Source organism: Camelus ferus, chromosome 14, assembly GCF_009834535.1.
Source record: "Camelus ferus isolate YT-003-E chromosome 14, BCGSAC_Cfer_1.0, whole genome shotgun sequence".
Classification (NCBI taxonomy): domain Eukaryota; kingdom Metazoa; phylum Chordata; class Mammalia; order Artiodactyla; family Camelidae; genus Camelus; species Camelus ferus.
The window spans coordinates 50,047,082-50,062,599 of record NC_045709.1 but is presented as its reverse complement, the minus strand read 5'-3'; the positions used below and the strand labels follow the sequence as shown (position 1 = coordinate 50,062,599).

At 34.1% G+C, this 15,518-nt stretch overlaps 1 protein-coding gene across 12 annotated transcripts in view; it reads right to left on the bottom strand.

The window, feature by feature from the left end:
- MYCBP2 (MYC binding protein 2) overlaps nucleotides 1-15,518 on the bottom strand; it is a 226,062-nt gene that overhangs the window by 101,745 nt on the left and 108,799 nt on the right. For all 12 annotated transcript variants that reach the window (XM_032496842.1, XM_032496837.1, XM_032496841.1 and 9 more), the window contains 7 exons: nucleotides 14,890-15,164; nucleotides 11,933-12,154; nucleotides 8,690-8,881; nucleotides 6,408-6,614; nucleotides 5,243-5,374; nucleotides 3,552-3,730; nucleotides 947-1,089 (listed from right to left, as the gene is read on the bottom strand). In XM_032496842.1, the coding sequence (XP_032352733.1) occupies nucleotides 947-1,089; nucleotides 3,552-3,730; nucleotides 5,243-5,374; nucleotides 6,408-6,614; nucleotides 8,690-8,881; nucleotides 11,933-12,154; nucleotides 14,890-15,164 (1,350 nt within the window). The remainder of the gene's footprint in view (nucleotides 1-946; nucleotides 1,090-3,551; nucleotides 3,731-5,242; nucleotides 5,375-6,407; nucleotides 6,615-8,689; nucleotides 8,882-11,932; nucleotides 12,155-14,889; nucleotides 15,165-15,518) is intronic.

Genomic DNA, 15,518 nt, shown 5'->3' with positions numbered 1-15,518 from the left:
CTGCCTCCTATTTTTCCAAGGAAAGCACTTTGCTGATGGACATTTTAATTATTTATCCATGAACATAGTACTGGAAAGATAAGTTGAGTTTAGACTATGAAGACCTTTATATTAAAGGCCAATTATTTCCAAATACTTATTTCCAGATCTGCCATTACATCAGAATAGGGTAGTTATGTTAAAAAAACAAAAAACAAAAACACCACCACCACACCTATCCAGCCTAAACCCCTAATTTGGATGAGCCAAATAGTCTTTATTTTCAGCAAGTTTCTCAGGTGACTTTGACGTGCAATTAGATTTAGGAACAAACATTATAAATAACAGTAATGTTTTTGTAAATGTAAGTCTGCTGCCAGTGTGGAGGATGACTAGATAACTAGATGGGGAGTGAGGGAAAGGTAGCAGGGAAATTATGAGGATGTTATCCACCCATGAAAAAGAGTACATGTGCTTGTGCCATGGTAGCCTCAGCTATGGGAGAACAGAGAGAGAGGAGAATACAAACTGGAGAGTTTCCAGTGGAAGAACTCAGATACTCAATTTAAACAAGTGCATTTGGGGAGTTAATTAGGGTTATCCAGACCTTGGATGAACAGTAATACTATTACTAGAAATGGAGTAGATATAGGAAGAAAAACAGGTCTAAAGGGGAAAACAAAATGTTTTTGACTACCAAAAGAAGCAAAGACTCAGTTTAATCAAGAGTTTTTCTCTTAATGGGTTAACTAAGAAGACAATAATATACAGTAATTGCTTTTGAACACTCTTAAAAAACTTCTGCACTAGGGTACAGAGAGCATGGCTGATCGTAGCTGCACACTACAGAAGTCTGTATGTGTGCAGACCTACAATGAATGAAACACTCTGGCTCTTCAGCACCTTTTTGCACAAGTTAGGGAATAAAGAATCTCAAATATGACTATTAAGAAGATGAAAGTCTTACCATCCACAGCAAGAGCTCTGTGCAAGAGGTCTTTTGCAGCTCGAACAACAGTGCTTACCACAGAGAGAGCCCTGCTACAGTTTTTATCTTCTTCATTGGCTTTACTCAGAAGTTGGGATTGTAAATCTCCATCAAATTCACTCCTATAATGTAACACATGAGATCATTTTACATGGTGGGTAAGACATGACTGAATTCTGGGAATCATATCTAGATCACAGTTCATTTAAAGTTAAAAAAGTAAATACACAACCTTATAACTTTAAGGAGCAACAGGACTTCAAAGAAACATAAAGCCAAATAAGGGCATAAAGTTATTTTAAATAGGATCACGAGGACTGTCTGAGGAACTGCTATTTAAACAAAGGCCTGAATTGTGTTAAGAAAGATCTGAGCTGAGAGAAAAGTATTAAGGCAAAAGGAACAGCCAGAGAGGTTCAGACAGGAACAAGACTGGTGAGTTCAAGGGACAGAATGAAGACATGTGTGACTGGAATGAAAGGAGAAAAGGTGGAGAGTGACAGGCTGGGCAAGGTCAACAGGAGTCAGATCACATGAGGTTCCCACGCCACAGTAAGGACTTAACGTTTTATACTGGAATGGGGGTGGGGAAGCTGTGCGGGGACTTGGAACAAGGGCAAACTTGGTATGATTTACAGTTCTAGAAGGTCACTCTGGCTGCGCTGTGGAGGACAGACCATAGGAGAGCAGCAGCGGAAGGAGGGAGACTGGTTTAGAGGCTGTTAAGGGAATCCAGGTAAGGGTGGTGATGATTTGGACTAGACTGCTAATTATGGGAGTGATAGAAAAGGTCAGACTTGGGACATTTTAAAAGTACAGCTGCCAGAACTTACTAACGTAAAGTGTGGGGTAAATAGGGATGTCAAGAATGACCCCAAGGTGTTCACTGTAACTGCATATGGGGAGGAACCCTTTGGGTACATTCCACTAAGATGTCTATTAGCCAACCTTAAAGAAGATGTGTGTGTGGTATAGTGGTTAAAAGTAGGTCATCTGAAGTCCCAATTTCCTGCCTAAAACCCCAGGACCATAATTTACTAGAAATGTGACTTCAGGCAAGTCGTTAAACCACTCTGAGTCTCAGTTCCCTCATCTGTAGAGCAGGGATAGGAACGCGCCCAGCCCACCTCATGGAGTTTCTGTGAGGACCAGCTGAGCTAACACAGGGAAACCACTGAGAATGCCGCGGGGCATACAGGAAGTGCTCAGTACACAGGAACTCTCATCACCATCTCCACTCCTGTCACTCAGATGAAGACGTCAGAGGGACCTGGATACTCATTCCAGGGCTCAGAGACAGAATTAGCGATATAAACTTGGGAGCCATCAGAGTAGCATGGTTTTTAAAGTTACGTAATTTTAATCTTTTTAAATTTAATTTAAATTTAAAGCTAAGGGTATTTAAACCTTGGTGGAAAATATCACAATACTGAAAATATTGTACTTCTATAAGATACAGAGTCTGGGTAGCAGATGCTTCTAAGGGGCTCTCCAGCTTTTCAAAATACGTAACTCTCTTTTTGGTTTTAAACCTATGGTTTGAGAAAGAGAATAATATACTGCTTATTGTGGGGCTATGCAACAGAAAAGGTTTTTCACGGTTGGGGTAAAAGGACTAGAAAGCTTTTGTATCTCAGCAACAACATGCCACTGTGTAGCTGTTTAATGCCTATTATTTTTTTCTTTTTCAAAAACAGAAATTTGTCAGTTCTGGAGGTTTCAAGCTCAAAATCACAGTATTTGTAGGGTTGGTTCTTTCTAAGGGCTAATGCCTAGTATTTTTATTCTATTTTACATGAAGAAAGAAAGCAGATCATCTTCAGCTAAAGAAAAACTGTTTTGTACTGTCTAGGCATGTTTTCAGATTGTTTATGACAGAAACAGAGGAAGCAGCCAGTCTCTGCAAGTAATATGCAGTGATTTGATGTGAGGTCAGGTTGAGGACAAATGTAGTGAATGGTACTCACTACTATCTATGATTCCAGCTAAGTTGCTTTAAGACAAAGAAATCAGACTCAGTGAGAAATGTATATTTAAAAGTTTTTTTTAACTCAAAATTGTTATCATTCTTTATTTTCAACTGTTTTCATAACGAATGGTTTTTGCTTTTTGATAAAAATATTATTAGAAGCACATCACTATATATTGTAGGGCTCCAAGGACTAGATTCACAGACATCAAAATATTCTACAGACTTGATAACTGGATCAAGGTAACACCAGTATTTCAGCAGAGTTGATTTGATCATTAATTTTTGGTATTTTTAAAAAATAAATGAATAAATTCCATTTAAATTTGAAGCTGCAGACCACAAAACTATAAAGGTGACAATAAATAGCACATATGCCCAAAATATAAATAAACATTTCAAAGATATTAAAGAAATAATGACAAAGAACATTTTAAAGTAAACACTGAATTTAATATATTAAAATGAGACCTTTTTATATGAATTAACACATGCAAGGAAGATACATTGTATAATTTAATTATCACTACCAGTTCAGCATTTTTCATGTTGGTAGTAAACTGTACACATTCTACCGCTTTAGAGGAGCTCCCTGATCTCCATACACACACCTACCTGTAGTAGAGAATCTGTGGAATCTGTCCTCTGGTCTGGTTTGTGCCATTACTGCTCAGACTGCACGTGCTGAATGTAAACGTCACTCCATCGGGGCACTGCACTGTGGTCATTCCTCCGTCTCCGTTGGCTGTGCGGCTTCCATAGTTCCTCAAGCGCACAGCATATTTAACATTTTCCTTTACAACAAAGATGTAAAGTATGTTTATATTTACTCATAATGTACAGAGGATATGTAAAATGAATTCTAGCAGTAAACTCGGCAAATACAGTTGACCCTTGAGCAACACAGGTTTGAACACGGGTTTACTTATACAGGATTTTTTCTGATAATAAGTACTACAGTACTATGCGATCCACACATGGGAAACCAGTGACAGGGAGGGACCATGTATACAAAGAGCTACATAATCAGATTTTCCACTGCAAGGAGAGTCAGTGCTCCAACCCCCATGTTGTTCACGGGTCAATTGTATACTGAATCTGTTATATTTATAGATGACTTGGTTAAATGAGTTTTAATGAATCAAAGAGGGTGGTAATGAACTTACTGATGTTTATTACTTGACAGAAACTGTCCTAAATACTTTCCGTGATTAAATTTAATTAAATTATTCCCTAAAATGACCTCATAAGGTAAGTACCATTATTATCCCTATTTTACAGATGAGGAATCTGCAGCACTAGAAGATAAGTAACTTGTCCAAAGTCACACAGCTAATAAGTGATGAAACTAGGATTTGAATACAGGCAGTGTGACTCTAGTTCCTGCTCTTAATAACACTGTAAAGAATATCAGCCATAATAGAAGATTTTAAATACATAACGTAATTTTAAGAGAGACATTCAGAGACAGAAATAGACAGGCAGATAGAGATGGGGGAAAAAAATCCGTAAGAAAAAGTCGTCCAAAATAGGATTCACTGTATACAGAAAACGTGAGACATAGATACCAGCGCCTAATGATCCATGACAGAAACATCATAATGAAAGTGTTTTTGTCTTTGGGTATCATTTATCTTTTTGATGAAGTCACTGATGAACTTACCTCATCCAAAATTCTGCTGTATAATGAAAATTAATACAGCTGGATTCAGAATTACTCTATTCATTGTTGTTTTAGTGTTAAGTGAAATTTGTTTTGCTAGTTATTTACTACTAGACAAGTTATATAAAATGACAATAACTTTAATAATTAAAACTATCTGTTAAGACCACTTGTTTTTTAAATGAGTTTTGGGATAATAAAAGAAGGAGAGACAGGAACTAATATCTAATAATTACTGAGTTTCTATATTGTGTTAGACATTGAGGCAAGTACTTTATTCCCTTACTTAATTTGCTCTGAACAACACTACAATGGAGGTATTTCTCCTTCCCAATCTAAAGATAAGTCTTAGAGTGGTAGAATGATGACATAAATGTCCAACGTCTTAGAGCTAACATTTGGAAGAGCAGGTATCTGAAGCTAGTCTGTTTGGCTCCAAAACCTAAGGATACTTTCTCTCTACTATACCAGACTTTAAGAGATCTTTTGCAAAACTAGAATATAATACAGTACAACATCAGCAATATAGTTTGCTACTCTATGAACATTTAAAGATCATATAAAGGAATACTTCTCACTATTTTTAAAGTAAACTACATAATAATAAACCCTATTTACAAAAGAAACATACTGTTAAAATTACCTTCAAAGGAACAACTTTGTCAAGTCTGATTTCAGCTATATCACTGGGTGAATCATCTGTTGTATAAGTTCCTTTGACTAATTCCAGAGACGTCCATCTGTGAGAATGAGTGGAATCCCCTGCATGTTCACTCTAATTAAAACAAAATAAAACAAAACCCACCATGCTCTTAATTTTGTGACATGAACAATTCTGACTTATAATCAGTTACTGTTTTTAAACAGTTATTTCCTTGCATATAAAATTATCCACTGGCATTTCCCCATACACACTGAAGAAAACATTTTTCGTTCTCTAAACTATTCATTTTTATCTGATTTTCTGAGAAGTCCACAACTTAAATCATATAAACAGGCTTTCCTCACCTGTCTTAAAATGATTCTCCCTTCTTCATAAGAATGCTATATTTAATTATAGAGCCTAATAAAGTAGGGAAATAATTAATTTAAACTAATTGCTCAAAGAATCAAGATACAGCTAGATTGTTATTTATTAGCAAATGATTTACACATTACCTCTCTGTCTCATTTTAATAAAACCTTGTGAAAACTCACGCACTTTAAACAATGTGTAGGGGGGTAGGATATGGCTCAAGCACTAGAGCACATGCTTAGCATGCACGAGGTCCTGGGTTCAATCCCCAGCACCTCCTCTAAAAACAAATAAATAAATAAACCTAATTACCTACCCCCTCCAAAACAAAAAAACTAAAAAATAAAGTAAAACAATTTGTAGAGAATATAGCAAGATACAGCTATATCAATCAACAAAATATCACCTCTACTAGGAATCATCCATTAGCACTCTGACAAAATTGCTTAATCATTGATGCAGGTAATATCAGTCTAAATATTGTTCTTATTTCTTGAAATATTACAATAGCAAAAAAATTACTCAAGATTTATAATCATAGGTTTAGCTATATAATTTCTAGTTTTTTCATTTAAAATCTTCCCTGGAAGTACAAAAAATATGAGGCAGGAGTGATCCAAAATGGCACACAAGCAACCATTTAGAATTGCTCCCTTTCAATTTCTCTAATGTCGTCCATCTATGACCAATCTGTTAAACCCTCAAAGATGTGAACCATCGTCCTTGGATAATGATGATCTGTCCTGACACACAACTCACACAGCAAGATGAACACTGTAAGAGTGGTACTTACATCATCAACCAACACTTCTAATTCATATTCATGAATTCCACCTCCTCCATAGACCGAAAAACCAACGACAACTATTCCAGGTTTGTCTACTGAAAAACAGATTGCATCTGGGGACCCATTCCCAGTGTTCCAACTTCTCCCCTGACTTGTTTTTGTGAACCGGTTAGCACTGGCTTTAACGGAGTGGAGAGAATTAAGTCCATCAATCTATAAAGAACAAAAGCAATTCTGAGCATTAATAATATATCCTTAACAAAACTATCCAAAAGTTTCTAAGGTCATCAACAAAATAACCTACCTTTAAGAAGTGGGTTTAAACCTTCCTAACGGCATAGTCCAATAAGAGATTAACCAAAAATAAAATCTAATCTTACTATTCTAAATTCACAAATCAGTATCACATGACAGTATTTTTAATCATATTACACTATACATTTCACATAATTTATGTCAGAACTATAACCTTATTAAGTTATCACAGTCATAATATATGAATTATCACTCACTTTGCAAAGAGATACCAAAAATTTCATCAATATCTTACAGACCAATTGTTTCCAAACCATGCTGCAGAGAACTCCAGGAATTATGGACACATAGACTGAAGGTTCCTCTCTTCAGTCAGACCATCCCTTCTTTCATCTGGGAGTTTTCAAGTTAAGACTGCATTGCAAAAAGTGTTCTGGGCCCTAAGTTTGAATACCACGAATGTATATTATGATAACTTGGCAGTCAATATTTGAAAAAAAAAATATATACACAAATACACACACAACCTCATTAATTACAAACTGATTAGACAGGATCAGAGCACTGATTTTGGTTGGAAACCACTCTTCTAAATAATAGAGCCCACTTCTGATCTAAGCTGGATGCAGAAGTTAGGAAGATCTACAAGAGGTAAAAAATGGAAATTTATGATTCTAGCAAGAATTACAAACTCCTCTGGGAAAGAAAGAAATACAGATATCTAAATCAGGACCTTTAGACACTCCCAAGGTTATATATTAGGCACCTGAAATTGTGGGCATTCCTTTTCATTAGAAAAATAAGTTCACAGCTAGATAGTAACCTTCTGGGGGGGACCTATGCATTATAGACTTTTTTCTCCAGAATCTAGTACAGAAAGAAAACATACTATAGGCTGACTGAATAAATGAAAAAAAAAATTAAAATGTTCTGACAAGGGCTTCAGGGACCTCCTAGGCCAGGATGAGATGCTAAAATCTGCTCAGGTGCATGTGTAATTATTCAGAAATCCTAAGGCTAATCTCTCACTATGAATCAGTAGTATGTAGGCTGAATTTAATTTAGAATAGCTTCTGAAATAAAACTTTAAGTAAGAAAAAGCAAAGAATAGGAATTATTGAAGGGAAATAGAAAAAAAGATGTTCTTTGGAAAGAAAGGAGAGATCTGGGGCCACTGAGCACAAGCTGGTTATTAAACATTAATTTGAATGATAAAGGTATTTCACATTATGACATGATCTTCACAACAAATCTACGCCTACTTTTTTAGGAAAAAAATAGGAACATTCACCAAATTCAGTCAAAATGTTTAGATAAATTATAAAACAAAGTGAGCAGGGTAATGAAATGGTGAAAAATAATTACAAAAATGTAAAGGCACTTTAAAATGTTTCAAAGTGGTTTTCTTAAACGTATTAATACTTGATCCTTTAAAAACTTAAACCTGTGACAATGGCTGTTCAACAATGTGGGTGTACTTAATGCCACTGAACTGTACACATAAATATGGTTAGAATGGTAAATTTTATGTTATCTAACTTACTACAACTAAAAATAACTTTGTGATATAGGTGAGATAAAAATTATTATTCCCATTTTATCTATGTGTTTGTCTAGAGTCAATTAAGCGAGCAAAGCTAAGATCTGAACTTCTACCTTTTCCACACCATGTGTTCATTATTAGCAATCCTACTTTATTACCCAGCAATACAAACTATTTTTGCTTTTATCAGGACGTGGTGGTGGGTTGTGCGATAGAGGAAGATGTGTACTTTGTTTTACTGCAACATTCTGGGTAAACTGGCGAGAAAGAAGAAGTAAATAAGAACAGAGAAGAGCTATAAGGAAGAGAGAAAAAAAAAAGTTTAGCTTGAAGGTCTTTTGTCTGGGGAAAAAAGCAAACAAAACAAAACAAAACAAAACCCCACAGTAGGACTGAAATTAGTTTCTACAAAGTCAAAATATATGAAAAAAGAAACAACGTGGAAAGCTTAAACATGTGCTAATGATCCAGTATGAAAATGTAACATCACCTCAGACCCCAGGGCCGACGACGTCAGCTCGCTGACAATGCTGGCCAGTAACCCGCAGGTGTTGGAGACCAGGTGGGAGGAGAAGAGCTCATGTTCTCTCCGCAGACTGTTCCTGACTGGGAGCACGACAATGACCAGCATCTTCTCCAAAACTTCACGGAAGCTCGTCATCCCCGAGATATTCTCTTCATTCTATGACACATGAAAAGAAAAACCTCTAAGATACCACTTTATTTTCCTTCACATAAGTACTCAACTGCAAAATCTTACCTTTCTAGATGACACCTTTAAAATTCAGACTTGAGCCTGTGCTGTATATCTATCCACGTATATCTTGTATGTGGAGAATCGACTTCACTTAGAAGTTCTTTTTTAAGTTATTAGTCTCTGCGTAGCAAAAATGTACTACACATTCACAAGGTGTCTGTGTTTTTATTAACCTTGAGTCATTTTTATTTACTGTCTTATGTAACTTTTCAATAACAATTGTGTATAGCAGGAAAAAAACTAAAAAGCTTTTTCTATAAAACAAGATTCAAAACAGATAATTATTTCTGGTTTTTTTTAAAAAGCAAAGCAACTGAGAAATAGTCAATACAAATCTATTTTCCAATAAAATTCTTTCTGGTCATGGATGTAATAAAAATATGGAATTCTATAACACATATTCCTGTGCAGTTTTACAATTCCTATTGTACTTGGTTTCATAAGTGAAGATAAGAAATTCCAACCCCTATCAATAAAAAACTTTCAAGATAAGAAATTACAGAGTCCCATTAAAGACCAATGGGAAAATACTTTTTTTTTCGAGACAAAAAAGGGGAAAGATAAGTAATTTAATTGATACTCAGCACGGACATTATTTATCTCTTTTACTATCCTTGATATTGTTTGGCCCCCTGTGAACGGAGGGAAAGAGTCATTCAATTTTATCAAGGGGTCAGTTGTGACAACGACCCTTTCAGCTGTCCTGTGGACTAGGGAGTCAACAATTTGAGATCCAGTTCCAGTTTTTTCAGAGTGCTTCAACCTCATCTATAAAATCAGGGGAACCATTTGCTATGATTATGTTATCAAAAACATGTTGCTGCCCCCTGAGCAAGCAAGTTCTTCCACAATACTTACATTCAATATTGCATCACAAGACACTGTAAATTCAACAGATTTCATAAAGTCATAAAATTTCACACTGAAAAAAAGGTCTTAAAGTTAAAATCATTCCTCCCAAGACAAATCAAATCTGTAAATCAGTGTACTTACAATCCATTAGAAAAAAATTAAGTAACTTTTCAGTTAAAATCATCGTGAGTGTTGTTATAAATCACTCTCAACAATGTGTACAATCTTTCATACTTTCTTAATGTCCAATCTTAGGCTGAAAATAAAAGTCACTTGGAGATAATCTTTCACCTTTAAGTTATTTCTACTATCTTTGAATAATATTGCCATAACATTTAGGTCAATATCTTATGTAATTAGTTTTCCTGGCTTTAAAATAATCAATTCTTAATTGTGTAAAAATTATAATTCTTTTATCCCTTACATCACTTTCATTCTCCAGAAACTTTACTTTTTGGAACATCTCAGAAAATTAGCTTTGGGTGAAACTCTATCTCCAACTGTACTCCATAATCAGTAATCTGGAAGGGCTTTATTTGGGAAGTAAAGCGTGGGGGATGGGTGGTGTATTTATTTAGTAATATCCACTTAGTTTCTAATTAATAATTAACAAGATTAATACAAGAAACTTCACATAAAATCTTAAAATGAAGTTGAGTGTCAATGTGTTTTAGTTGGAGGACCAAAAAATAAATATGTGTGTGTGTGTGTGTGTGTGTGTGTGTGTGTGTGTGTGTGTGTAAAAGCACATCACTGGCCACTAAAATTTTAGAAAAAGGAACTCTTCTTCAGTAGTAGTGGGGAATGCAAGCTGACACGAGCCTTCTGGAGAGCATTTTGGAAATTTTTGGTCAAGTCTTAACCTATTTTCCTTTGACTTTAGAATTTTTCCACTCCTGAAGATTTATTCTGGAAAAATCATCATGTATATGCAAAAAAATTTAGTCAACGATATTTTCAGCACCATTCTTTAAAGTACTAAAATCCTGGGAAAAATCTGCATATATGTATATATGTGTGTAATCTTCCATCCACCTATATTTTATATGTATATAAAAAAGACTAATTGACTAAATTATGCTACACCCAAGTGGTATAATTATACACTGTCCATTAAAAAAAGGGTAGAAGAATATACACTAACCAGGATATATCTTCACAGAATGCTATTACAGACACACAAATATATAACTATTAATTTAAATAATTACCAAATATTAATTCTCAAAAATGATTTTTAATATTTAAGAATTTATTTTTCCTAATTTTTTACATATAAATTGATATCTGAATAGAACTTTCATCCACATTTAATTACTAGTAAGGCTGAAATTTTTCCCATGCTGGCTTATTCTCTAAAGTCCTTCTTAAATTTATTGTTATGATTTCTGCTGGGATCCTACGACGATATATTAACTCTGAAAATTGTATTCCTTTTCCACTATTGTCTTTTTTTGTATCTATATGTCATTGAAATTTTTCTCAGAATTTTTCTATTGCTTCAGTCAACAGAAAATTGCTACTGTATAATAATTAGGATAACTTCTATTTTCTATTCCTTTTTTTGCTTTTATTTTAAAGATTACTCCTCATTAACTTGGTAGTAATTATATATGAATTTCATATGTATTTAAGTTAATTTTTCTCCATAGTGTTTTCTAAAAAATCAGAAGCAGTTACTAAAGAATGTTCTCTATGACTATTGTTTCATTATGCTTACTCTAATATACCAAAACGTTATAGGAAAAAAGTTTTAAAAATTATTTATTTTCCCAAAATTCTACCTTGGCAATCTAAAATACTGTATTAGAATATAAAAGTTTGCTCATAGTATCTGCAACTTTTACATGGTTCAGCAAAACACAAAATACAGGAATTCATTACATAACTCTCTCAAGTTTTTTACAGGTTAGGGATCTATCAAAATTAAAAATTAGAGAAAAAAGATTGTTCACTTATAGGTAAACATGAGAAAATTTTTTTTCTTAAGTTTAGTTCTTCTTATAAAACTCATAATTATTTGGTAAATATACTTACCTGATACAGAAGAAAAAGCACCAAGATAAATACGTCTCCAATTATGGTTTTATTGTTTCAATATAAAAGATTTTTCAGGAGACTCACCTGGCTGAGTTTTTCCATATGTGCCACCAAAAGAGGAAAGCGGTGAACCAGTGTTGAGTCATTCTCTGTGCTAACTTGTTTGACAATTGATCGTAGTAGTACTTCTCCATCATACGCAATAGGGAAGATAGACGTCAGCTTAACAGAGGTGTGACACAGAGCTGACATCACAGCTGCAAGGAGTCGGCTACTTGATGTCTTGAAGTTTGCCTCCTGGATATCCTTTTAAAAACAAAAATATGCACCCCACCAAAGAAATACTGCATCAGTATAATCCAAGTTTCTGGATATATAGAAGGTACACAACCTTTTAAATCATACACAAATCTTCTAGCACTCAGTTACTGGTAACGATTGTCTTGTTATAAGATAGTATTATATCACTGACTATAACACAATTAAAAAAAAGTATTATATCAACACTTTAAAACACAATTGTTTAAGTTACCACCCAATGAAGCTGGTAAATTATTAAATATGGTCAAGGAAAATCAGCTTCTTGTACTCTTTATGTGTTTACATATCCTGAGACTCACATTCTTTTCTAGCACTATTCTCCAAGAAAGGTATCAAAAAGGCCCCAATTACTATATATCAAAGTCATTTCCAGTAATAAGCACTAATAAATAAATGATTTAAATTGTAATCTGTGCTACTATGACATTTTTCTCAGGTCAATGTAGCATAATGTTATTATGCTACTATAGTAACATTTTACTAAGGTCACAAAATTGTCATCACATCATACAGTTTATCTTGTGCCTTGTTCCCAAACTTAGAGGAACAATCAATATTTCACCATAAGTATGTTAGCTGTAGATGTTTTTGGTAGGTATCCTTTATCAGATTGAGAAAGTTTCCTTAAGTCCTAGTTTGCTGAGTTTTCATTACTAAGTACTAATTTTATCAGATGCTTTTTCTACATCTATTGAAAGGAAATATAGTTGTAGTATCAATTCAAATATCAATTACATTGGGGAAGAGGGTATAGTTCAGTGACAGAGAATGTGCCTAGCAAGCACAAGGTCCTGGGTTCAATCCCCAGTCCCTCCATTAAAAATAAGTAAATAAATAAAAACCCTATTACCTCCTTTCTCCTAAGAATAAAATAACAATAAACAAATATCAATTACATTGATCTTAAGGGTTAAACTAACCTTGCACTTCTAAGATAAACTCCACTTGGTATATAATACATTTTTTAATATTGTTGGATTTGATTTGATAATATTGTCCAGAACTTCTGCATCTCTCTTTCTGGGTAGTATTTGTCTGTAATAATTTTTTCTTTTAATATCTATCAGATTTTGGTATCAGGATAAGGCTAATGATAAATTAAGTTGGAAAGTTTTGTCTCCTGTATTTTCTGAAAGAGGCTGTAAAAAATTGATATCACTTCTTTCTTATATGTTTAACTGAATTCACCAATGACAGTATCTGGGTCTGGAGTTTTCTTTGTAGCAAAGTTTTTGATAATGAATTCAATTGTTTTAATGGATATGATAGGGTCATTCAGATTTTTCTATTCCTTGTTGTGTCACTTTTGGTTAGGCTGTATTTTTCACGAAATTTGTCTACTTCATCTAAAGTTATAATTTATTGGTATAAAGTTGTTCATAAAGTTCCCTTATTATCATTTTAATATCTGTAGGATCTAAAGTGATATTCCTTAATGGTATTTTATGTTTTTTCTTGCTCTCTTCCACCTCAATCAGACTTGCTAGGAGTTTTAAAATTTTGTTTTATTTTTCAGAGAACCAATTTTTGACTTCATTAATTTCCTCTATTTTCTAGTTCATTGATTTCTTCTCTTATATTTATTATTTCCTTCCCTTATCTTTATGACTTTCTTCTTACTTTGGATTTGATTTGCTCTTCTTTCTGGCTTCTTAAGGTAGAAACCTAGATTGCCAATTTTAAACCATTCTTCTTTGTCAGTATAACCATTTAAAAGTCTGAATTTTTCTCTAAGCAACACATTAGCAACTTCTCACCTATTTTGGTATGTTATATTTTATCTTCAGTGTAAAAAAATTTCTAATTTCCTTTGGATTCCTTCTTTGATTCACTGTTTACTCAGAAGAGTTTATTTTCCAAATATTTGGTGTTTTCCTTGATATATTTTGCTATTAATTTCTAATTTAATTCTATTGAGGTCCAAAAAAACTTTAAGATTTTTATCTTGTGAAATTTACTAAGACTCATTTTATGGCCCAGCATCTGATCTACCTTTGTGAACGTCATATGTATACTTGACAAGAGTATGGATACTGCGCTTGCACATTTCGTTCTATAAATGCCAGTGAGGCCAAGGTGGTGGACAGTGTTGTTCAAATCTTCTGTATCCTGACCGATTCTGTCTAGCTGTTCTACCAATTACCGAAAAGAGAAGCACTGAAGTCCCCAACTATCAACACTATCAATATGAATTTGTCTACTTCTCCCTTTAGTTCTGTCAGTATTTTGTGCAGATGTTTTGAAACTGTGATTTGGGGCATACACATTTATGAGGGTTGCAGTTTCCTGGCGAGTGAATGCATGATGTCAGCATGCAAATTCATTTACAGCTCTCTCTCCTGCCTGTGCTGCAGATATGGGAGTGGCAGGGGCTACCACGAGCTGTCCTTGCTCTCAGACACTCACTCACTACTGTTCTTTCCTTCTCTAATACACACACACACACACACACACACACACATACACACACACACACTCATATAGACTCAAAGAGCAACCCAGCAGCTGCACAATGTGCCTGCCAATTTTATAACTAAGAAATGATACAGCAAACAGAAAAAAAAATTTTAACTTTGATTATTTACGTCACATACACCAAACTGATTTCTTAATTCATCTTTTATAAAACTTAGGAAATTCAGGCAACTGCAGTATATTTTCTTGAAGAGTATTAAGTAATACGTCATATTTTCAACTAACATTTTTCAAACTTAAATTACCTGATCCAAACAATTCAGCAGATCACAAAGGCAAGCCCACTGTAAGGCAGGAGTTGGGTAGAAAGAATGAAAACAGGCAGTAAAGGTATTGTGACACTCCTGAAGGACAGCTTCTAGGAGACTCAAGGGTTGACTGAGATATCCCTGGGGATCATTATCCAGCTTCACCATGCAGTGATCAACTCCTTCCGACAAAATTTTTCTTAACAAGGTTCTGGTTTTTCCAATACATTCTGCTAACTTGCTAGTTTCTTCTACAACTGCTTTTCCTGTAGCTTTAAGAGAACAAAACACATTGCTAATTAAATAGAATAATAAATATGTATGAAAACAGCCAATATAATTCAAGTAATTTCCTATATGGCTAAAAATCTTAAGTACTCATAATCTAGAAATGAAACAATACAGAGATTATGTGTGGTTCAAAGTTATTTCTTTTTAAAATCTAAATAGGAAAAAAAAAACCCCACTGGTTTCAGCATTTAAGTCCAAATCATGTGTTCAAAATATTTCTATTTGTCTGAATCTGTTTAAAATGACACTTTACTAGAGTACTTAATGTTAGCCTAACATGACATTTTGTTATCATAATGACATGCAATCTAGTGTATTCTTTGTATATAAATATA